A 23397-nucleotide genomic window follows, 5' to 3' on the forward strand; every position below is an offset into this window, starting at 1 on the left:
CTACTATGCTTAGTACATATATTTCCTAGTTCTGTCTGCTGAGAGGACACAGAAGTAGTGACACCTCGGTAAGAATGATCATACCTAGTGCCCAGATCTTGGTCTGTAAAAGGAACCAGCACTGCTAGAAGTGGTTGATTACAGGACTGGGACAGCGAAAAGACAAGAGCCTGGAACATCTGGTGGTGTCAGAAAAGGGTTGTTTTGAAAGAACACAAGAGCCAACATGAAGGAGTACCTACTGGCCAAAACTGTAACAATTTAAGGAAAAAAAGAAAAGATAGTATTGGATTATAGCCCATAGAATAAGATATTTATGGGTTCATCCTGAAATAAACATTCAACTGACTGACTTACAAAATAAATTAAGTAAACAAATAAACAAACAAATAAATAAGAGCTCTTCTTCACAATTCCAGTGAATAAATTGGAATTCCAATGAATAAATGTGAGAAGAAAAAGGTAAACAGAATTACCATTAGGTAACCACTTCAGTAATAAATATTGTAAACAAGGATCCACTGATGCTAAAATTAGTAGATGGAAGTTTGGGGAGAAATAACGTTGCATAGTCTCAAAATGTCTCCCTAAGGTAGTTATCAGCTTACAAGGAGAAAACCAACTTACAAGGCAGACACCAACTTAACTGGGTGATTAAGGTAAATATCAGTATTAAGGATATCATGAATTCCTTGCTTATGTTGCATTGAAAGGGAGACAGCATAATTTTTGTGGTATTCTTGCCAAAAATGTGTAACCTCATTTCAGTCATGAGAAAACATTGGAGAAACCCAAATGGAGGGACATTCTACAAAGTAATTGATCAATACTCTTCAGAAGTGTTGAGGTCATGAATGACAAGAAACACTGGGGACTTCCCCAGTGGCGCAGTGGATAAGACTCTGTGCTCTCAATGTAGGGGGCCCGGGATCGATCCCTGGTCGGGAAATTAGATCCCACATGCGTGCCGCAACTAAGACTTTGCATGCCACAACTAAGGAGCCCACGTGTGAAACTAAGGAGCCCACGAGCCACAACTAAGGAGCCCGCCTGCTGCAATTAAGACACCATGCAACCAAATTAATAAATAAATATTTTTAAAAAAAGACTGATAACTACTGCAGACTGGAGGAGACTAAAGAGAAATAACAATGTAATGTAGAATCCTGGATAAGATGCTACATAGAAGGATATTAGTGGGAAAATTAGTAAAATTTGAGTAAGATTTATATTTAATAATATTTAAGCAGTATTAATTTCCTGTTCATAATTATTCTGTACTTATGAAGATCTTCACATTAGAGGACATAGGATAAGGAATATAAGAGAGCTCCACTATTTTCGCAACTTTTTTGTAAGTCTAATGTTAGTTCAAAAAAAGAAGTTAAAAAAAACCATATATGTTCATCTCAAAGGTACAAAAAAGCTTTTGAAAATAAAATTCAACCCCTATTCATTGGGAATAGAAGGAAATTTATTTTAAATTCATAAGGAGTATCTTTAAAAAATCCAGAGCAGTTATCTTAATTGGAGAAATATTAGAAACATTCCTTAAAAAAATTAGGAATGAGACTAGGATGCTGCTGTTACTACTTTTATTCAGCATATTATTGGAGATACTAACCAGTGTGAGAAAACATGGAAAGAGAAATTTCCAAAAAGATTGGAAAAGAAGAAATAAAACTGTCATTATTTATAGATGATGTGATGGATTATTATAATTATTATTTATAGATTTACAAAGGATCTTTCCCCTCTTAAAACTACAAGCAGGGGCTTCCCTGGTGGCACAGTGGTTGAGAGTCCGCCTGCCGATGTAGGGGACACGGGTTCATGCCCCGGTCCGGGAAGATCCCACATGCCGCGGAGCGGCTGGGTCCGTGAGCCATGGTCGCTGAACCTGCGCGTCCGGAGCCTGTGCTCCGCAATGGGAGAGGCCACAACAGTGAGAGGCCCGCGTACCACACACACACACAAAAAAAACTACAAGCAAATTATTAGAAATAATGGGAAAGTTTAGCAAGGTGGCCAGGTATAAGGTTAATATACAAAAGTCAATTGCATTTCTAGAGTGGAGTGACTAACAACTAGTAACACAAATAAAGAGAAGGTACCATTTACAATATTATCATGTGGTACTAAATATCTAGTAAGAAATTTAACAATTTTGTTGTTAAATGAAAAAATTAAAAATTAAGAGAAATTAAAGAAGTAAATACACATACTTTGTTCACTGAAAGGTTTAACATTGTAAAGATTTCAGTTCTCTCCAAGTTGATCTATAAATTCAGTAAAAATCCAATCAAAATCCCAATAAGATTTTCATGAAATTTGGTAAGATTATTCTGATAGGTAAAAGAGTACCTGGTCAAAAGCAGCCTGGGCATTTATTGTATTTATTTATTTATATTTATATATATATATTTTTTAGCCTGGGCATTTTTGAAAATGAAAAGCAGGAATAATTTGCCCTCTTAGATATCAGGATTTAGTGTGAACCTATAGTAATTAAAAGCGGTATGGTTTTGGCCAGTTGAAGTCAGCCAATTTTTTTTTTTTTTAAATCTTTATTGGGGTATAATTGCTTTACAATGGTGTGTTAGTTTCTGCTTTATAACAAAGTGAATCAGTCATACATAAACATATGTTCCCATATGTCTTCCCTCTTGCATCTCCCTCCCTCCCACCCTCCCTATCCCACCCCTCCAGGCTGTCACAAAGCACCAAGCCAATATCCCTGTGCCATGCGGCTGCTTCCCACTAGCTATCTACCTTACTACGTTTGTTAGTGTGTATATGTCCATGACTCTCTCTCGCCCTGTCACAGCTCACCCTTCCCCCTCCCCATAACCTCAAGTCCGTTCTCTAGGAGGTCTGAGTCTTTATTCCTGCCTTACCCCCTAGGTTCTTCATGACATTTTTTTTTCTTAAATTCCATATATATGTGTTAGCATACGGTATTTGTCTTTTTCTTTCTGACTTACTTCACTCTGTATGACAGACTCTAGGTCTATCCACCTCATTACAAATAGCTCAATTTCGTTTCTTTTTATGGCTGAGTAATATTCCATTGTATATATGTGCCACATCTTCTTTATCCATTCATCCGATGATGGGCACTAGGATTGTTTCCATCTCCAGGCTATTGTAAATAGAGCTGCAATGAACATTTTGGTACATGACTCTTTTTGAATTTTGGTTTTCTCAGGGTATATGCCCAGTAGTGGGATTGCTGGGTCATATGGTAGTTCTATTTGTAGTTTTTTAAGGAACCTCCATACTGTTCTCCATAGTGGCTGAACCAATTCACATTCCCACCAGCAGTGCAAGAGTGTTCCCTTTCTCCACACCCTCTCCAGCATTTATTGTTTCTAGATTTTTTGATGATGGCCATTCTGACTGGTGTGAGATGATATCTCATTGTAGTTTTGATTTGCATTTCTCTAATGATTAATGATGTTGAGCATTCTTTCATGTGTTTGTTGGCAGTCTGTATACCTTCTTTGGAGAAATGTCTATTTAGGTCTTCTGCCCATTTTGGATTGGGTTGTTTGTTTTTTGGTTATTGAGCTGCATGAGCTGCTTGTAAATTTTGGAGATTAATCCTTTGTCAGTTGCTTCATTTGCAAATATTTTCTCCCATTCTGAGGGTTGTCTTTTGGTCTTGTTTATGGTTTCCTTTGCTGTGCAAAAGCTTTGAAGTTTCATTAGGTCCCATTTGTTTATTTTTGTTTTTATTTCCGTTACTCTAGGAGGTGAGTCAGAAAGGATCTTGCTGTGATATATGTCATAGAGTGTTCTGCCTATGTTTTCCTCTAAGAGTTTGATAGTTTCTGGCCTTACATTTAGGTCTTTCATCCATTTTGAGCTTATTTTTGTGTATGGTGTTAGGGAGTGATCTAATCTCATCCTTTTACATGTACCTGTCCAGTTTTCCCAGCACCACTTATTGAAGAGGCTGTCCTTTCTCCACTGTACATTCCTGCCTCCTTTATCAAAGATAAGGTGTCCATATGTGCGTGGGTTTATCTCTGGGCTTTCTATCCTGTTCCATTGATCTATATTTCTGTTTTTGTGCCAGTACCATACTGTCTTGATTACTGTAGCTTTGTAGTATAGTCTGAAGTCAGGGAGCCTGATTCCTCCAGCTCCGTTTTTCGTTTCCAAGATTGCTTTGGCTATTCGGGGTCTTTTGTGTTTCCATACAAATTGCAAAATTTTTTGTTCTAGTTCTGTGAAAAATGCCAGTGGTAGTTTGATAGGGATTGCATTGAATCTATAGATGCTTTGGGTAGTAGAGTCATTTTCACAATGTTGATTCTTCCAATCCAAGAACATGGTATATCTCTCCCTCTATTTGTATCATCTTTAATTTCTTTCATCAGTGTCTTATCATTTTCTGCATACAGGTGTTTTGTCTCCTTAGGTAGGTTTATTCCTAGATATTTTATTCTTTTTGTTGCAGTGGTAAATGGGAGTGTTTTCTTGATTTCACTTTCAGATTTTTCATCATTAGTATATAGGAATGACAGAGATTTCTGTGCATTAATTTTGTATCCTGCTACTTTACCAAATTCATTGATTAGCTCTAGTAGTTTTCTGGTAGCATCTTTAGGATTCTCTATGTATAGGATCATGTCATCTGCAAACAGTGACAGCTTTACTTCTTCTTTTCCGATTTGGATTCCTTTTATTTCCTTTTCTTCTCTGATTGCTGTGGCTAAAAACTATGTTGAATAAGAGTGGTGAGAGTGGGCAACCTTGTCTTCTTCCTGATCTTAGTGGAAATGCTTTCAGTTTTTCACCATTGAGCATGATGTTTGCTGTGGGCTTGTCATATATGGCCTTTATTATGTTGAGGAAAGTTCCCTCTATGCCTACTTTCTGCAGGGTTTTTATCATAAATGGGTGTTGAATTTTGTCAAAAGCTTTCTCTGCATCTATTGAGATGATCATATGGTTTTTCTCCTTCAATTTGTTAATATGGTGTATCACATTGATAGATTTGCGTATATTAAAGAATCCTTGCATTCCTGGAATAAACCCCACTTGATCATGGTGTATTATCCTTTTAATGTGCTGTTGGATTCTGTTTGCTAGTATTTTGTTGAGGATTTTTGCATCTATGTTCATCAGTGATATTGGCCTGTAGTTTTCGTTCTTTGTGACATCCTTGTCTGGTTTTTGTATCAAGGTGATGGTGGCCTCGTAGAATGAGTTTGGGAGTGTTCCTCCCTCTGCTATATTTTGGAAGAGTTTGAGAAGGATAGGTGTTAGCTCTTCTCTAAATGTTTGATAGAATTCGCCTGTGAAGCCATCTGGTCCTGGGCTTTTGTTTGTTGGAAGATTTTTAACCACAGTTTCAATTTCAGTGCTTGTGATTGGTTTGTTCATATTTTCTATTTCTTCCTGATTCAGTCTTGGCAGGTTGTGCATTTCTAAGAATTTGTCCATTTCATCCAGATTGTCCATTTTATTGGCATAGAGTTGCTTGTAGTAATCTCTCATGATCTTTTGTATTTCTGCAGTGTCAGTTGTTACTTCTCCTTTTTCATTTCTAATTCTATTGATTTGAGTCTTCTCCCTTTTTTTCTTGATGAGTCTGGCTAGTGGTTTATCTATTTTGTTTATCTTCTCAAAGAACCAGCTTTTAGTTTTATTGATCTTTGCTATTGTTTCCTTCATTTCTTTTTCATTTATTTCTGATCTGATTTTTATGATTTCTTTCCTTCTGCTGGCTTTGGGGTTTTTTTGTTCTTCTTTCTCTAATTGCTTGAGGTGGAAGGTTAGGTTGTTTATTCGAGATGTTTCCTGCTTCTTAAGGTGGGCGTGTATTGCTATAAATTTCCCCCTTAGAACTGCTTTTGCTGCATCCCATAGGTTTTGGGTCGTTGTGTCTCCATTGTCATTTGTTTCTAGGTATTTTTTTATTTCCTCTTTGATTTCTTCAGTGATCACTTCATTATTAAGTAGTGTATTGTTTAGCCTCCATGTGTTTGTATTTTTTACAGATCTTTTCCTGTAATTGATATCTAGTCTCATGGCGTTGTAGTCAGAAAAGATACTTGATACAATTTCAATTTTCTTAAATTTACCAAGGCTTGATTTGTGACCCAAGATATGATCTATCCTGGAGAATGTTCCATGAGCACTTGAGAAAAATGTGTATTCTGTTGTTTTTGGATGGAGTGTCCTATAAATATCAGTTAAGTCCATCTTGTTTAATGTATCATTTAAGGCTTGTGTTTCCTTATTTATTTTCATTTTGGATGATCTGTCCATGGGTGAAAGTGGGGTGTTTAAGTCCCCTACTATGAATGTGTTACTGTCAATTTCCCCTTTTATGGCTGTTAGTATTTGCCTTATGTATTGAGGTGCTCCTACGTTGGGTGCATAAATATTTACAATTGTTATATCTTCTTCTTGGATTGATCCCTTGATCATTATGTAGTGTCCTTCTTTGTCTCTTGTAATGGTCTTTATTTTAAAGTCTATTTTGTCTGATATGAGAATTGCTACTCCAGCTTTCTTTTGGTTTCCATTTGCATGGAATATCTTTTTCCATCCCCTTACTTTCAGTCTGTATGTGTCTCTAGGTCTGAAGTGGGTCTCTTGTAGACAGCATATATAAGGGTCTTGTTTTTGTATCCATTCAGCCAATCTGTGTCTTTTGGTGGGAGCATTTAGTCCATTTATATTTAAGGTAATTATCGATATGTATGTTTCTATTCCCATTTTCTAAATTGTCTTGGGTTCGTTATTGTAGGTCTTTTCCTTCTCTTGTGTTTCTTGCTTAGAGAAGTTCCTTTAGCATTTGTTGTAAAGCTGGTTTGGTGGTGCTGAACTCTCTCAGCTTTTGCTTGTCTGTAAAGGTTTTAATTTCTCCATCAAATCTGAATGAGATCCTTGCTAGGTAGAGTAGTCTTGGCTGCAGGTTTTTCTCCTTCATCACTCTCAGTATGTCCTGCCACTCCCTTCTGGCTTGTAGGGTTTCTGCTGAGAGATCAGCTGTTAACCTTATGGGGATTCCCTTATGTGTTATTTGTTGTTTTTCCCTTGCTGCTTTTAATATGCTTTCTTTGTATTTAATTTTTGACAGTTTGATTAATATGTGTCTTGGCCTGTTTCTCCTTGGATTTATCCTGTATGGGACTCTCTGTGCTTCCTGGACTTGATTAACTATTTCCTTTCCCATATTAGGGAAGTTTTCAACTATAATGTCTTCAAATATTTTCTCAGTCCCTTTCTTTTTATCTTCTTCTGGAACCCCTATAATTTGAATGTTGATGTGTTTAATGTTGTCCCAGAGGTCTCTGAGACTGTCCTCAGTGCTTTTCATTCTTTTTTCTTTATTCTGCTCTGCAGTAGTTATTTCCACTATTTTATCTTCCAGGTCACTTATCCGTTCTTCTGCCTCAGTTATTCTGCTATTGATCCCATCTAGAGTACTTTTAATTTCATTTATTGTGTTGTTCATCGTTGCTTGTTTCATCTTTATTTCTTCTAGGTCCTTGTTAACTGTCTCTTGCATTTTGTCCATTCTATTTCCAAGATTTTGGATCATCCTTACTATCATTATTCTGAATTCTTTTTCAGGGAGACTGGCTATTTCCTCTTCATTTGTTAGGTCTGGTGCATTTTTATCTTGCTCCTTTATCTGCTGTGTGTTTTTCTGTCTTCTCATTTTGCTTATCTTACTGTGTTTGGGGTCTCCTTTTTGCAGACTGCAGGTTTGTAGTTCCCGCTGTTTTTGATGTCTGTCTCCAGTGGCTAAGGTTGGTTCAGTGGGTTGTGTAGGCTTCCTGGTGGAGGGGACTAGTGCCTGTGTTGTGGTGGATGAGGCTGGATCTTGTCTCTCTAGTGGGCAGGTTCACGTCTGGTGGTGTGTTTTGGGGTGTCTGTGGCCTTATTATGATTTTAGGCAGCCTCTCTGCTAATGGGTGGGGTTGTGTTCCTGTTTTGCTAGTTGTTTGGCATAGGTTGTCCAGCACTGTGGCTTGCTGGTCGTTGAGTGAAGCTGGGTGCTGGTGTTAAGATGGAGGTCTCTGGGAGATTTTTGCCATTTGATATTATGTGGAGCTGGGAGGTCTCTTCTTGACCAGTGTCCTGAAGTTGGCTCTCCTACCTCAGAGGCAGAGCCCTGACTCCTGGCTGGAGCACCAAGAGCCTTTCATCCACACGGCTCAGAATAAAAGAGAGAAAAAGTAGAGAGAATTAGTAGAAGTATGAGGAAAGAAAGAAGGAAAGGAGGGAAGGAAGGAAGGAAGGAAGAAAGAAAGAAAGAAGCAAAGAAGGAAAGAAGGCAAGAAGGAAAGAAAGGAGGGAGGGAGGGAGGAAGGAAGGAAGGAGGGAAAGAAGGAAAAAAGACAGAAAGAAGATACAGTAAAAATAAAATAAAGTATAATAAAGTTATTGAATTAAAAAATTCTTATTTAGAAAAAAAAAAGGGACGGATAGAACCTTAGGACAAATGTTGGAAGCAAAGCTATACAGACAAAATCTTACACAGAAGCATACACATACACCCTCACTAAAAGAGGTAAAGGGGGAAAAATCATACATCTTGCTCTCAGAGACCACCTCCTCAATTTGGGATGATTCGTTGTCTAAAGGAGGGAAGGAAGGAAGGAAAGAAATAAAGAACGAAGGTAAAGTATAATAACGTTATTAAAATTAAAATTAATTATTAAGAAAAAAATTTAAAAAAACCATGGACGAATAGAACCCTAGGACAAATGGTGGAAGCAAGACTATACAGACAAGATCTCACACAGAAGCATACACATTCACATTCACAAAAAGAGGAATGGAAAAAAATCATAGATCTTGCTCCTAAAGTCCACTTCCTTAATTTGGGATGATTGGTTGTCTATTCAGGTATTCCACAGATGCAGGGTTATATCAAGTTGATTGTGGAGCTTTAATCTGCTGCTTCTGAGGCTGCTGGGAGAGATTTCCCTTTCTCTTCTTTGTTCCCACAGCTCACCGGGGCTCAGCTTTGGATTTGGCCCTGCCTTTGCGTGTAGGTCGCTGGAGGGCGTCTGTTTTTTGCTCAGACAGGACGGGGTTAAAGGAGCCGCCGATTCGGGGGCTCTGGCGCACTCAGGCCGGCGGGGAGGGAGGGGCACGGAGTGCGGGGTGGGCCTGCGGCGGCAAAGGCCGGCGTGACTTTGCACCAGCCTGAGGCCCGCGTGCGTTCTCCCGGGGAAGTTGTCCCTGGATCCCGGGAACCTGGCAGTGGCGGGCTGCACAGGCTCCGCGGAAGAGGGGTGTGGAGAGTGACCTGTGCTCGCACACAGGCCCCTTGGTGGCGGCAGCAGCAGCCTTAGCGTCTCCCGCCCGTCTCTGGGGTCCGGGCTTTTAGCCGCGGCTCGCGCCCGTCTCTGGAGTTCCTTTAAGCAGCGTTCTTAAACCCCTCTCCTCACGCATCAGGAAACAAAGAGGGAAGAAAAAGTCTCTTGCCTCTTCGGCAGGTGCAGACTTTTCCCCGGACTCCCTCCCGGCTAGCCGTGGTGCACTAACCCCTTCAGGCTATGTTCAAGCCGCCAACCCCAGTCCTCTCCATGCGCTCCGTCGGAAACCGAAACCCGAGCCTCAGAGTCTCAGCTCGCAGCCCCGCCCGCCCCGGCGGGTGAGCAGACAAGCCTCTCAGGCTGGTGAGTGCCGGTCGGCACCGATTCTCTGTGCGGGAATCTTCCCGCTTTGCCCTCCGCACCCGTTGCTGTGCACTTCTCCGCGGCTTCGAAGCTCCCCCCTCCGCCTCCCGCAGTCTCCGCCCGCGAAGGGGCTTCCTAGTGTGTGGAAACCTTTCCCCATTCACAGCTCCCTCCCACTGGTGCAGGTGCCGTCCCTATTCTTTTGTCTCTGTTTTTTCTTTTTTTTCTTTTGCCCTACCCAGGTATGTGGGGAGTTTCTTGCCTTTTGGGAGGTCTGAGGTCTTCTGCCAGCCTTCAGTAGGTGTTCTGTAGGAGTTGTTCCACGTGTAGATGTATTTCTGGTGTATGTGTGGGGAGGAAGGTGATCTCCACGTCTACTCTTCCGCCATCTTCCTTTCATTCCGAAGTCAGCCAGTTTTTAATTTTGGGGTTTCTTTAAAGGATTAAAGTTTAGGAAAAAAAAGATTAAAGTTTAATCTTTTATTATGAGCATTCGAAGTTGCTACATCTTCGAAAGCATATTTCCAAGGAGCTAAATGGCTTTTTATAAATGTTTTATAGATGTTAATACAATGGAAGGGTAAAGAATGTTTTACAATAATGAAAATAACATGGTATGTAAATATTTTGCAAGGGATTTGAGAGACAGATGTTGTAGATAGTTCTGGTTTTAAGAACCAGATATAGTTCAAGTAAGATTTGATATAGATTCAAGTAAGATTGCTCTAGTTCAGTAATTTCATAAAAATCTTAGGATCTAATTCTGGATGGAGAATATCCCATGGAACCTGGGGAGCTTCAGGCTTTGTAGAACAATGTGAAAAACCTTGAGCTAATTAAATAACCTTTAGAGGTTACTTCAAATTTGTTTTTATACTTACATAGGAATTTATATTGCCTTTTCACAGGTTATACAAGTTAGTAGCTAAATAAAGTTTATTCTAAGGCTTTTTTTGTTTGATTTAGGGAACTAGTTAACAGTTGATACTTTGATAATGTTGCAATTGTTTTTCTTCTGAAAGAATAAATCAATTTGGTTAGTTTAGTTAAGCTTTTTTGTTTTTGCAAGTTGTTACAACTCCTGAGAGCATTCTTACTTCTGATCCATATGTGTATTGTGCTCTTGTTCTTTCCTCATTAGAGTAAGGTGTTATAAATTTTACAAACCTAGTCCTGATAATGTGACAGGATATAAATTTATGTTAAATATTATTAAATTAAGTATATAAATCTAAGTTTTAACACAATGTTTTCATGAAGTAGACTATTTTATTTGAAATCTAAGTAATCAGATGTTTCTGTACAAATTTTTATGAAGTAAGAATAAGTAAATAATTTGATATTAGCAATCTATTTCCCCCCCAAAAAAGCTCTTATTGTAGATAAAGAATAAAGCCCAGAGATGTTAAGTACAAGTTCAGAGGAGTCATTATTGACAAAGTCAGAATTGAACCCAGTTTTTCTGATTCCAAATGTGCTGGAAATATTGTGAAGGAGGAATCAGGAGGCCTGGTGAATAAACTGGAGCTGTGGAAGGAGATATCTAGAGTTGGGTTTTGCTGTAACCTAATTGGTCTCCTTATCCCCACTCTTCCCCTTTTTCTCATTCATCTTTCATACTGTCTGTTCTTTTCTCTTATGCTCATTATCTTTGTTATGCTATCACCATTATTTTATAAAATTCATTTAGGAATTGAGTAACCTTAATTAGAATAGGTTTCATTTTTCAGATTCTAAAAGCTTTAGAACATTTGTTTTTATCCATCCACTCAACTGTGCCAGAAATCTTGATGTCTTCTGCAGTCTTTTCTTTACCCTCCACATCTAATTGCTTCTTGGATTCTACCTTAGAACTAGTTCACAAATCTATCACCGTTTTCCCCTTCAAGCAGTCTTGCCTAGTTTCTAGCCCTTTCATCTGCTGGATGGTCACTAGCCTTCTAACAGTTCTTCCTACTCTTTCATCTATGAAAATTGATTCCTCTACATTAAAGCGTCCATAAACTTGGTTGGGAAGACATTACATCTTTTTTCCCTTCCAGTTTTATTGAGATATAATTGACATACAGCACTGTATAAGTTTAAGGCATACAGCATAATGATTTGACTTACATACATCATGAAATGATTATCACAGTAAGTTTAGTGAATATCTGTCATCTTATATAGATACAAAATTAAAGAAATAGAAAAATATTCTTTTTCCTTGTGATAAGAACACTTCAGATTTACTCTCTTAACCATTTTCATATATAATGTACAGCAGTGTTCATTATATTTATCATGTTGTACATTACACCCCTAGTACTTATTTATCTTATAACTGGAACTTTGTACATTTTGACTGTCTTCATCCAGTTCCCCCTCCCCCCACCTCCATCTCTGGTAACAGTAAGATATTACATCTTTATTTTCACTAATTGCTTATTGAAAATTAGCATTTCCTTCCATTATGAATAAGGTGACAATCCACAGTAATATTATCAATACTTGTGGCTTGGTCACCAGTGGAAAACACATATATTTTCATATCACATTACAGCTGTTGAAGATAACTTGAGTATCATTTATGCCCATGATACTTTGGCATACTTTGAAATTATAGTAGTTGCTGCATACTCTGCTGTATCTTGTTATTTAATGTTTTAATGAGGCTCATAGGTTATCCCCAGTTTTAAAAGTATTTTGATTACTGTATTTCCATATAATTGGTTTTACTATCCTATTTCATTTCATGAACTTAAAAATATTATTCTGTAATAAAAATGTTCTAAAATTAGATAATGGTAATAGTTACACAACTTTGTGAAATACTAAAAAAAACACTGAATTGTACACTTTAAAAGGGTGAACTTTATGTATGTAAGTTATATTCCAATAAAGCTGTTATAAAAATATTATTCTGGGGACTTCTCTGGTGGCGCAGTGGTTAAAGAATCCGCCTGCTACTGCAGGGGACACAGGTTCGAGCCCTAGTCTGGGGAGATACCACATGCCACGGAGCAACTAAGCTCGTGAGTCACAACTGCTGAGCCTGCTCTCTAGAGCCCATGAGTCACAACTAATGAAACCTGCGCACCTAGAGCCCGTGCTCCAAAATAAGAGAAGCCACCGCAATTAGAAGCCTGCGCACCGCAACGAAGAGTAGCCCCCGCTCGCCACAACTACAGAAAGCACGCAAGCAGCAACGAAAACCCAACGCAGCCAAAAATAAATAAATAAACTCTATTCATAAAAAAAAAAATTATTCTGATAATGGGTCTCTATGCTTTATCAGAATATCAAAAGCGTCTAAGGTACATAAAGGATTACCAGTCCCTTCTCTGGAAATATACTATCCTTCCCAGTTACTACCTAGAAACCTTTTTTATTAGGCATTTTTCTAAAACCTTGCTAAATATTTCCTCAGTAAAGCCTCTTCCAATTTCCCAGGGCAGTTCTTTTGGTGTGCTCTTAGGAATGCTTACATATACTGCATATACCCTAAGCCCATTGTTGGTTATCAACCTCTAGGTTGATAATTTCTTCAGCCTTGGGTTCATGTCTTTGTGTCTGTAGCACCTGGTATAATGCCTGGCACATAGTGGATGGTTTACTGATGAGTGAGTGAATAATGAGGCTTTAGTGTGGCACAAGAAATACATTAGGATGAAAATGATACTGGGAGAAGGAAAGAAGAATCATTTATTTTTTTCTATTGAAATCAGTTAATAGACTCTGCTTTTTAAAAAGTACTCCTGTTTTTTGCTATGATCTTATTTTTCGTCAACAATCAGTCACTTATTCAAACATACCTCCCTTTCCTTCAGGGAAATAAAATTTTAATCAGCAAAACTCATCAATCTGTACATTTAAAATGTGTATTTTATTGTATGTAAAGTACATATAAAAATGAGGAAAAAACTTGAGACAGGAGAGAAAAACATCTAAGTAGCATAATGACCTAAGCATTAAATAATCGATCTAACAATCAAGAGAAATATAAAGTAGCGCATGCACAAATGCCAAATGAGAGAGATAAAAACTAAGTTCAGGGGAAGGAGAAATCACTGGGAGTCTATAGTGGTTGTTTTTCTGTGTAGTATTTGGATGCAGAGAGAGGAGGATGACAGCATTATAGCCAGTGAATATAGTGAAGGCAGAGGCTTAGCAGTGAGAAGGAATAAGGCATGTTCTGGGAGAGCCAGTTAGGGGAGTCTCCGAGTATTTCAGATGAGAAATGCTAACAGTCTTGAGGAAGAATAGCAGTGGCTGGGATAGTTGAGGAAGACGTGATCAGATCAGACTCCAGGAGTTAGGGAACTGGTTGGATACAACAGGGTAATGGAGAAATCAGAAAATAATTGAAATATTGGTCTTGGTTAAGTGGTGGAAAAATGATAGTATTAACAAAATAGAGAAGTAAGGGAGCAGGGCAAGTTTTCTGGAGATGGTAAATAATTCCATTTCCATTGGTTAAAAATATCAGGCCTATTTTGGCATCTAAACTGATTCAAGAATAAGCTACATGTTTTATAGAAATGAAATCATGTTTCACATTTAATCACACTTTACAACATAAAAAACAGTTCTAAGAAGATATCATGTTATCAGGAAAATATAATGTTTCCATTTTTTGTACATGTGGTCTTTTTTTTTCTTTCTTTCTTAGATTCCAGTATGGTTAGTGATATTGTACTTCAAGACTTACTGGCGTATGTGTCTTCAAAACATTCCTATCTCAGAGATCTTCCTCAGAGGCAGCTTCAGAAAATGAGCAGTATAGAATTTGTAGAATTGGAGCAGCTTCAGCCAGACGTATTAGTCCATGCAGTTCTAAGAGTTGTTGATATCACTATACTGACAGGTAAACATTTTGGGTTCCTCCTTAATTTTAGGTTATAAAAAAATTAAGGTACAATAAAGACCTACTGTATAGCACAGGGAACTATACTCAATATTTTGTAATAATTTATAAGGGAAGAGAATCTGAAGAATATATATATGTATATTCTTCTGAATCGTGCTGTATACCTGAAACTAACACAATATTGTAAATCAATTGTACTTCAATTAAAAAAAATTAAGATACAGGACCATCTTAGTGTACCATTTGGTTATCAGTAGATATCATTAGACACTGAAGTACAGTATCACAGGTAATAGAGTAATGCCAACTAAAATATTCCTTTTCCTTTTCCAGAGGCATTATACAGTTATAGAGGACAGAAGCAAAGGAAAATTATGTTAACAGTGGAACAGGCCCAAGGTCAACATTATGTGCTTGTATTATGGGGTCCTGGAGCAGCCTGGTACCCTCAACTTCAAAGGAGAAAAGGTAAATACACCAAAAAGCATTAAATCTATTTATAGTTAGGTAAATGATTAATGCTTATGGGCCTAAGATGAAGAGACTCTGGAGATCAGACTACGTTTGAAATATAATTGATCATGATTGAATATTCTTTTGCAGATTTCTTCTGTTATAATTTTATACCTCCTGTAAGCAATTCAGTGATCTAAAAAGTCTTCTATAATTAATGGTAGCAAAATAAAATCTTCTGTTTATTCCCCGGTATGCTACTTTACCTTTATAGTGAAGATCTTACCTTCTTTGGATAATGTTGTTTAAAAATTTAATTCTGGAGACGCTTCTACAATTTTTATTCAGCCAAAGTACTCTGATAAATAAACTTCTCTCTGGTTACAGGGCAGATGTTAGGGGAGTTGCATTAACTCTTTCAAGTCGCAGTGTTACTGTTTAATAAATTACTGTGCCCCAGGTTTTTATTCCAGTTGTTTGAAAAGTGTGGACTATTAGCCATCCATAGAATGTTCATGTTTAAAGTATGACACATGATTACATTTTTCTTTGAAGCATAAGTTAATCACTTATGATGTATTGAATTAAATGGAATTGATGTTTCAATAAAATAGTATAACATCTTCCTTTTGATATTGTGTGATCCTTTAGCTGTAGCAATCAGAGACAGTTTAATTACTGGCTTATGAGTTATTTTACTCTGCTAAATTAATGCAAAGATTAAGTATGTGACTCATTCTTTTTTACCTGAAAGAGTTAATGTTTCTTTCAAACTTCTGTTTCAAAATAGTTATCTAAAGATCTATCACAAAAATAAACAAACAAAAATAAATAAAGATCTATCACATTGTCTCTCTTAATCATTAATAGCCCATAACTAGGATTTGACTTTTGACTTTTGTGTTAAGATCAAACAGTGACAAATATTTGTTTGGTTGAGAAATCTGAAACATGTGTCAATGATAGACAAACCATCATTGTTGACCACCATGCCATGGCCAGGAACATGAGTCTACTGCATGTTGAGCAGAATGTAGGTCGAAGGTGTCATTCCAATTACAGTGCAGCTGTAGCAAAGCAGATTGCTCCATGCTTAATATGAATATTCTTTTAAAACTAATAGTTATTTGGTTAATAGAAGAGGAATTGTAGTTATCCCTAGATAATTCTATGATATTTAAGTTAATATTGAAAATTTATGAATCCAGGAATTAAGGTGTAATTGTTCTTTGTTCATTCATTCAGCATGTTTATTTATAATCATTGTTTTTTAAGTTTTAATATCCACCTTAATACCTCAAGATCATTCTTTCTAAAATGGGAAAATACCAATTTTGAAGACTCATTTAAGTAAGTGATTCTACTTTCACAAATTGTTAGCATTCTGTCTATTCATTTAGTATTTCTTTTTTTTTCTTAAGACATTCTCTGTATTATTCTTTCTGTACTGGGCCCTGGTTTTACTTGTTCCCAAGGAAAACAGACTCACATTTAGGTGATATAATCAGAAATGATCGTCAAGCAGTCATTACTGAATACTGAAGATAACAGAGTCAATGTTTTTGAGAAGAATAATAAGAAACTAATCCCCAATTTGCATTTGTTAGAAATATGCGTTGTTAGTAGGAATTTGGTATGCCTCATATGTAGCAAGCGTTGGTCACAGTTTAGGTCCTAATGAGGGTGGGCTTCTTGGGAATTGGGTATGCATAAAGTAGGCTATTCAGAACTAAATGCCTTTCCAATGCAATATTCTCCTGAAATCATTTAATAGAAGTCTAATACTTTAAAAGTATAACAGATTACAATAAAGTACTCTCGTGACATTACTAATTAAGCACAGAATAATACAAGTGATCTCAACCTTTATAATTATACTTCATGCAAAATCACAGTTATGTCTGCACGGAGGTTTGATATCCGTACATGCCCTTAATTCATGATTCAAATACAGAATTGTATCACGAATTGTCTCAGTACTGGTCAGTCTCCCTCAGACCTACTAGCTTAACTCCTTTCTGTTACTTGAACATGCCAGCCTTTTTCCTGCCTTGGGATCTTGAATTTACATGTTACCCCTGCCTAGAGTGCTTTTTCCTGCAGCTCTCCCACACGGATGGCTCTCCAATTTCATTTCCCCAGAGAGGCCTCACACATGAATATACATAATCACTCCCTATCAGGTCACTCTTTGTTTTTTTTTGTCTACATTGGGTCTTCGTTGCTGCGAGGGGGCTTTCTCTAGTTGTGGTGAGCGGAGGCTACTCTTCATTGAGGAGCGCGAGCTTCTCATTGCGGTGGCTTCTCTTGTTGCAGAGCACGGGCTCTTGGCACACGGGCTTCATTAGTTGTGGCTCGCAGGCTATAGAGCACAGTCTCAGTAGTTGTGGAGGACGGGCTTAGCTGCTCCACAGTATGTGGGATCTTCCCGGACCAGGGTTCGAACCCGTGTCCCCTGCATTGGAAGGCAGATTCTTAACCACTGCACCACCAGGGAAGATTCTTAACCACTGCGCCACCAGGGAAGTCCCAGGTCACTCTTTGTATAGCACTCATGCCATCTAATGCAGACAGATGATCCAGCTTATTTGCTTGCTTGGTAATTAACTAAATTTCCCAGTAGGTTGTAAAGTCTGTGAATAAAAGCACCCTGACTAGCTTGTTCACCATTGTATCCCCATCGCACAGCACTGCCTGTGCTAGTAGATATTTCTTTATGAATGAATGAAGAATAAAGTACAGAGGACTTCCCTAGTGGTCCAGTGGGTAAGACTCCGTGCTTGCACTGTAGGGGGCATGGTTTCAGTCCCTGGTTGGGGAACTAAGATCCTGCATGCCCCTCAGCATGGCCAGAAAAACCAAAAAAACCAAAAAAACCCAGATCAGGCAGCCATTCAAGGTTCCCACTGTCTTTAAGGAGTAAAAGACTCAAGTTTGAGGAGGAAATAACTTGGCTTGTTTCAAATGATAAGAAAAGAATCACAAAGTTAAAAATGCATGCACATGAAGGTTTTGCAATCCATTGGATGTATTAAGAAATTATATTTGAACTTGGACACTGAGGGCTTGTAGTTAAAACTAGAACTCTATTGTGGTTAACTTAAACAATTAAGGGGGATATATTGGAAGTATACAGGAGTATGTCATAGTACATAGGACAAGAGTGATGGGTTTCAGGGGGACTTGGAGCTAGGAGCTGAAAAGCTTTTTGGGTCCCAGGCACCATCTCCATGGATCTGCCTTATTCACTCAGTCTAGACTTTCCCTGCTTCTCAACCTTACAGAAAGCAGATGGTTACTCTGTAGCTCCTGTTTAACTTTTCCTTTTAAGAGACCAGTTCCATTTCTAAGTTCCCAGCAAAGAGAATCTGATTGTCTAGGTTGAATTTGATTCAGTCAGCTGTGGCCTGGAGGACAGGGTCAAAAAGTAGGCAGTTCCCTGTCAGTCCAGTGGTTAGGACTCTGCACTTCCATTATAGGGGGTGTGGGAACTAAGTTCCCTCATGCTGCACTAAGTGGCCAAAAAAAAAAAAAGAAAAAAAAAGTACCAGTTGGAATATCTGAGCTTATTTCAGAGGGTGGGGGAACAGTTAAGGGGGTTATTTGTGGTCTGGTAGACACACAAAGATATTCACTATCAAAGATATGTATGTTCACTAGCCTGGAGAGATGTATGTTATAGAATATTTAGTTTAAAAAAGTAGGTTATAAAACTTCATGTGTAATAGGATCCCATTTTAATAAAAGTGAATATATAAGTATGTATATGCACATTAAAAAATCTGGAAATACAGGGACTTCCCTGGTGGTGTAGTGGTTGAAAATCTGCCTGCCAATGCAGGGGACACAGGTTTGATTCCTGGTCTGGGAAGATCCCACATGCCGCGGAGCAACTAAGCCCATGCACCACAACTACTGAGCCTGCTCTCTAGGGCCTGCAAGCCACAACTGCTGAGCCCACGTGCTGCAGCTACTGAAGCCTGCGCACCTAGAGCCCGTGCTCCACAATAAGAGAAGCCGCTGCAATGAGAAGCCCATGCACCGCAACGAAGATTAGCCCCACATTCACCACAACTAGAGAAAGCCCGTGCGCAGCACAGACGACCCAACACAGCCAAAAATAATTAATTAATTAATTTAAAAAAATCTGGAAATGCTGATACTAAAATGCTAGCACTGGCTATTTCTATATAGTAGTAGTATGTGGTTTTTATTTTTTCTTTATACCTTTAGTTTGAATTTTATGCATGCATGGAGTCTGCATTTATTTTTTAAACCTTTTAGTATAAAAACCTTCAAACTGGGACTTCCCTGGTGATGCAGTAGTTAAGAATCTGCCTGCCAATGCAGGGGACATGGGTTCGAGCCCTGGTCCAGGAGGATCCCACATGCCGTGGAGCAGTTAAGCCTGTGCACCACAAGTACTGAGCCTGTGCTCTAGAGCCCTTGAGCCACAACTACTGAGCCCACGTGCCACAACTACTGAAACTTGTGTGCCTAGAGCCCGTGCTCCACAACAAGTAAAGCCACCGCAATGAGAAGCCTAGGCACTGCAACGAAGAGTAGCCCCTGCTTGCCAAAACTAGAGAAAGCCTGAGCACAGCAACGAAGCCCCAATGCAGCCAAAAATAAATAAATGTATAAATATATTTTTAAAAAACTTCAAATAGACAGAATAATATAATTAACTGAAGTACCCATTATCCATTTTATTGAAACATGGGCAATCTTATCTTACCTATTACTTTTCTTTTACTGTCTAAATATTTTACAAAAAGTATATTTTATTTTATAATTTAAAAATTAAAGCAAATTTTTTTCCTTTAAAAAAGAGTAAATAGGGCTTCCCTGGTGGCGCAGTGGTTGAGAGTCCGCCTGCCGATGCAGGGGACACGGGTTCGTGCCCCGGTCCAGGAAGATCCCACATGCCGCAGAGCAACTAGGCCCGTGAACCATGGCCGCTGAGCCTGCGCGTCCGGAGCCTGTGCTCCGCAACGGGAGAGGCCACAACAGTGAGAGGCCCACGTACCGCAAAAAAAAAAAAAAAAAAAAAAAAAGAGTAAATAATATTTGGAATATCTGGCTAACAATTAGAGAAAAAAATAAGAATTAAACTTATACTTTATATTTGTGCCAAAATAAATTACAGGTGCATTAGAAATTCAAATATTTTAAAAAAGGAACAATGAGCACTAGAAGAAAATATAAGTGAACTTATTTGGAGCCCAAAGACTAGTAGGCTAAATAAAATGCAGCAACAAAAAACTGCATTAAAAATCAACTAAAAATCACTATATACAAAATTAAAATGCAAGTGAAAAACCAGGAAAAATTTGCATTTTGTCAGAAAGTAATGCCAAAGGCAAAAGACAAATACTTGTAAGAATGGGCAATAGATATGAACAGGCAAGTCCCCAAAGAGGAAATTAAAGTGGCCAATAAATGTATGAAAAAAGTTACTCTTACTAGTAATGGGAGACAGACAAATAAAATAATAATCATAGCTGATTTTTCTCCTAAGAAATCAATAGAGAAGATATGGGGAAATAGCCACTCTCCTAAACTATTGAAGATGTAAATTGGCAAACCTTTCTTTTTCTTTTCTGTTTTTCTAACTGAAGTATAACTGACTTACAGTGTACTAGTTTCAGGGGTAAAACCTTTCTTGAGGACAATTGACAATGCATATGAAAGCCTTAGAATTTGGAATACCTTTGGCCTAACAATTACAATTAATAGGAATTTATCATGGTTGTGCATAAAGATGTAGATAAAAATATGTTATCACAGTACTATTTATAATAGTGAAAAACAAGAAACATGCCCCAAAAGAGAGGATTACTCTAATAATTTTTAAGATTTTGGTGTACCTGTGCAATGACATATTATGCAGTATTTTAAAATAATGTAGAATAATACTTAATGACATGTAAAAATATATTTGACATAAGTAAAAATCAAACAAATTGAGAACAACTAGATGGCCACTAAAATATTAACTGTGTTTATTTTGAGGTGTTGATTATAGCTGCCATTTATTTCTTTGCTTATCTGTGATGTCTAAGCATGTATTTTATAATAAGGCAAGAAAGCTATTTTAAAATAGTGATTGGTTTTAAGCAACAGCTTGGAATATATATGCTTTAGTTCTTTCTAATGATGCTCTGTCTATACAGATGTATTGACTTGTTTTAAGATTGTCCACAAAAAAAAAGCTGTCCAGTGAAAGAAACTGAGGAAGCCGGTAGGGTGTTGTGAATTAGATTTATGGCCTGAAGTATGTGGGAAACTAAAAAGACAACTGTCATTAGAAAACTTAGTGCTAAGAGACCTCTTTTTGTTTTGATATAGTTTTAAAGTTGAATCTATTAATTTATAGTCTGATTATTTGGCAAGAAGGTCTGTGCTACTGTGGTTCAGAATTATTACTAAGGGAATTAAAAATAGGAGCAACTGAGTCTAAATGCTTTTTTTTGTTGTGGAAAAATTAGCTAAATAAGAAAACTAAGGGGACTTCCCTGGTGACACAGTGGTTAAGACTCTGCACTCCCAATGCAGTGGGCCCAGGTTCGATACCTGATCAGGAAACTAGATTCCCACATGCATGCCACAACTAACAGTTCGCATGCCACAACTAAAGAACTCTCAAGCCACAACTAAGGAGCCCATATGCCACAATTAAGGAGCCTGAGAGCCACAACTAAGGAAGCCCACCTGCCTCAACTAAGACCCAGTGCAACTAACTAACTAACTAAATAAATAAATATAAAAGGAAACTAAGGTGTTGAAAAATCAATGAGTAATATTGATTATGGCAGACGTCCATTTCTATGCCATTATTTTAAAAAATCTTTTCTGTAGATATCAAAATGAGAGTTTGCTACTTTGAAAAGCAGTTGGTTATGATAAATTATGACTGTTTAGGAGACCAAGTAATCTTTAGAAAAATTTTTGTTAAAATTACCTCTAGCGTTCTTATCTTATTGCCTTAATACAACATTCATATTTTGCATCTTTATATCCAAATTCCTTAATGTGATGAAAGTTGTATTTAACTGATTTAATCAGGTCAGTCTATTTAATCTGATTTTGAGCCTAGATTATTTCCTTTTTGGTAACTTTTTGTTTTTGTTTTGTTTAAGATTATATTTGGGAATTTAAATATCTTTTTGTTCAGCACAATTGCATCCTGGAGAACCTAGAATTGCATACGACACCATGGTCATCCTGTGAGTGCCTGTTTGATGATGATATAAGGGCAATTACATTTAAAGCAAAATTTCAAAAAAACACACCGTCCTTTGTGAAGATGTCAGATTTAGCGACACACCTAGAGGATAAGCGTTCAGGTAAGACCTTTATTTATATAAGACATTGCTAGTTTGTTTTTTTTAAATAAATTTATTTATTAATTTTTGGCTGTGTTGGGTCTTCATTGCTGCACTCAGGCTTTCTCTAGTTGCGGAGAGTGGGGGCTGCTCTTCGTTGTGGTGCTCGGGCTTCTCATTGCAGTGGCTTCTCTTGTTGTGGAGCACGGGCTCTAGGCACACGAGCTTCAGTAATTGTGGCACATGGGCTCAGTAGTTGTGGCTCGTGGGCTCTGGAGCACAGGCTCAGTAGTTGTGGCACACGGGCTTAGTTGCTCCACAGCATGTGGGATCTTCCTGGACCAGGGCTTGAACCCATGTCCCCTGCACTGGCAGGAGGATTCTTAACCACTGCATCACCAGGGAAGTCTGCTAGTTTTCATATAAGCAAAGAAGCTGCCATTTGTGGGGAAAATATGTAATTGAATATAAAAGTGAAATATAGATCTCTGTAAGTAGCTGAAACAGATACTGACATCTTCCTAACATTTTGCCTACAATCCTTTGAGGTTAATTTGTAATTATTAGGGATTACCTAAAAATATTTTTTGCATGTAGTTAAAAGCAGCTTATCATTTAATAAGCCAGAAATAGAAAAATGACTCTAGCCAGAATCACTGTTGAGATAAACATTTTATCAAGTTACTAAGCTATCATCTATCACATGAGTGTTAAAAGTTAACATTGATACAGAATTTATGGAATTTACTTACTGCTTTGTATAATGTAATAACATACTTCCTGAACTCAAATATGTGTGTGTGAGTGTGAGTGTGTGTATAAATTTCATTCTCAGAAGCATACTACATGGAAGAATGCCTGATGAATTTTATACACACACTCACACAATTTCCATGAACTAAATATAATTAATTTATTTTGAGTGCAGTAGTAAAAGGCATATGTTTTAGGTTCACTTTGGAATGAAGAGAGAGTAAAATAGTGAAAATAACTAGATAAACTGCTACAATTTTAGTGGGAAATACTTTTCACTAAATTGCATTCCTAACTACAGAAATGATGCTAGAAAGATGCTAACTCCTGGTTGAAAGTATAACAAATTAAACAGGAT

The 23397-nt window shown here is 37.7% G+C and overlaps 1 protein-coding gene across 7 annotated transcripts in view; it reads left to right on the forward strand.

Moving 5' to 3' along the window:
- SHLD2 (shieldin complex subunit 2) overlaps positions 1 to 23397 on the forward strand; it is a 112005-nt gene that overhangs the window by 69460 nt on the left and 19148 nt on the right. For all 7 annotated transcript variants that reach the window (XR_009536228.1, XM_060127143.1, XM_060127146.1 and 4 more), the window contains 3 exons: positions 14308 to 14502; positions 14839 to 14973; positions 22101 to 22307. Coding sequence is in view for 6 of the 7 variants with exons in the window: in XM_060127143.1 (XP_059983126.1) it covers positions 14308 to 14502; positions 14839 to 14973; positions 22101 to 22307 (537 nt within the window). In the remaining variant the exon portion in view is untranslated. The remainder of the gene's footprint in view (positions 1 to 14307; positions 14503 to 14838; positions 14974 to 22100; positions 22308 to 23397) is intronic.

This window comes from Lagenorhynchus albirostris, chromosome 16 (assembly GCF_949774975.1).
Source record: "Lagenorhynchus albirostris chromosome 16, mLagAlb1.1, whole genome shotgun sequence".
In the NCBI taxonomy this organism is placed as follows: Eukaryota; Metazoa; Chordata; class Mammalia; order Artiodactyla; family Delphinidae; genus Lagenorhynchus; species Lagenorhynchus albirostris.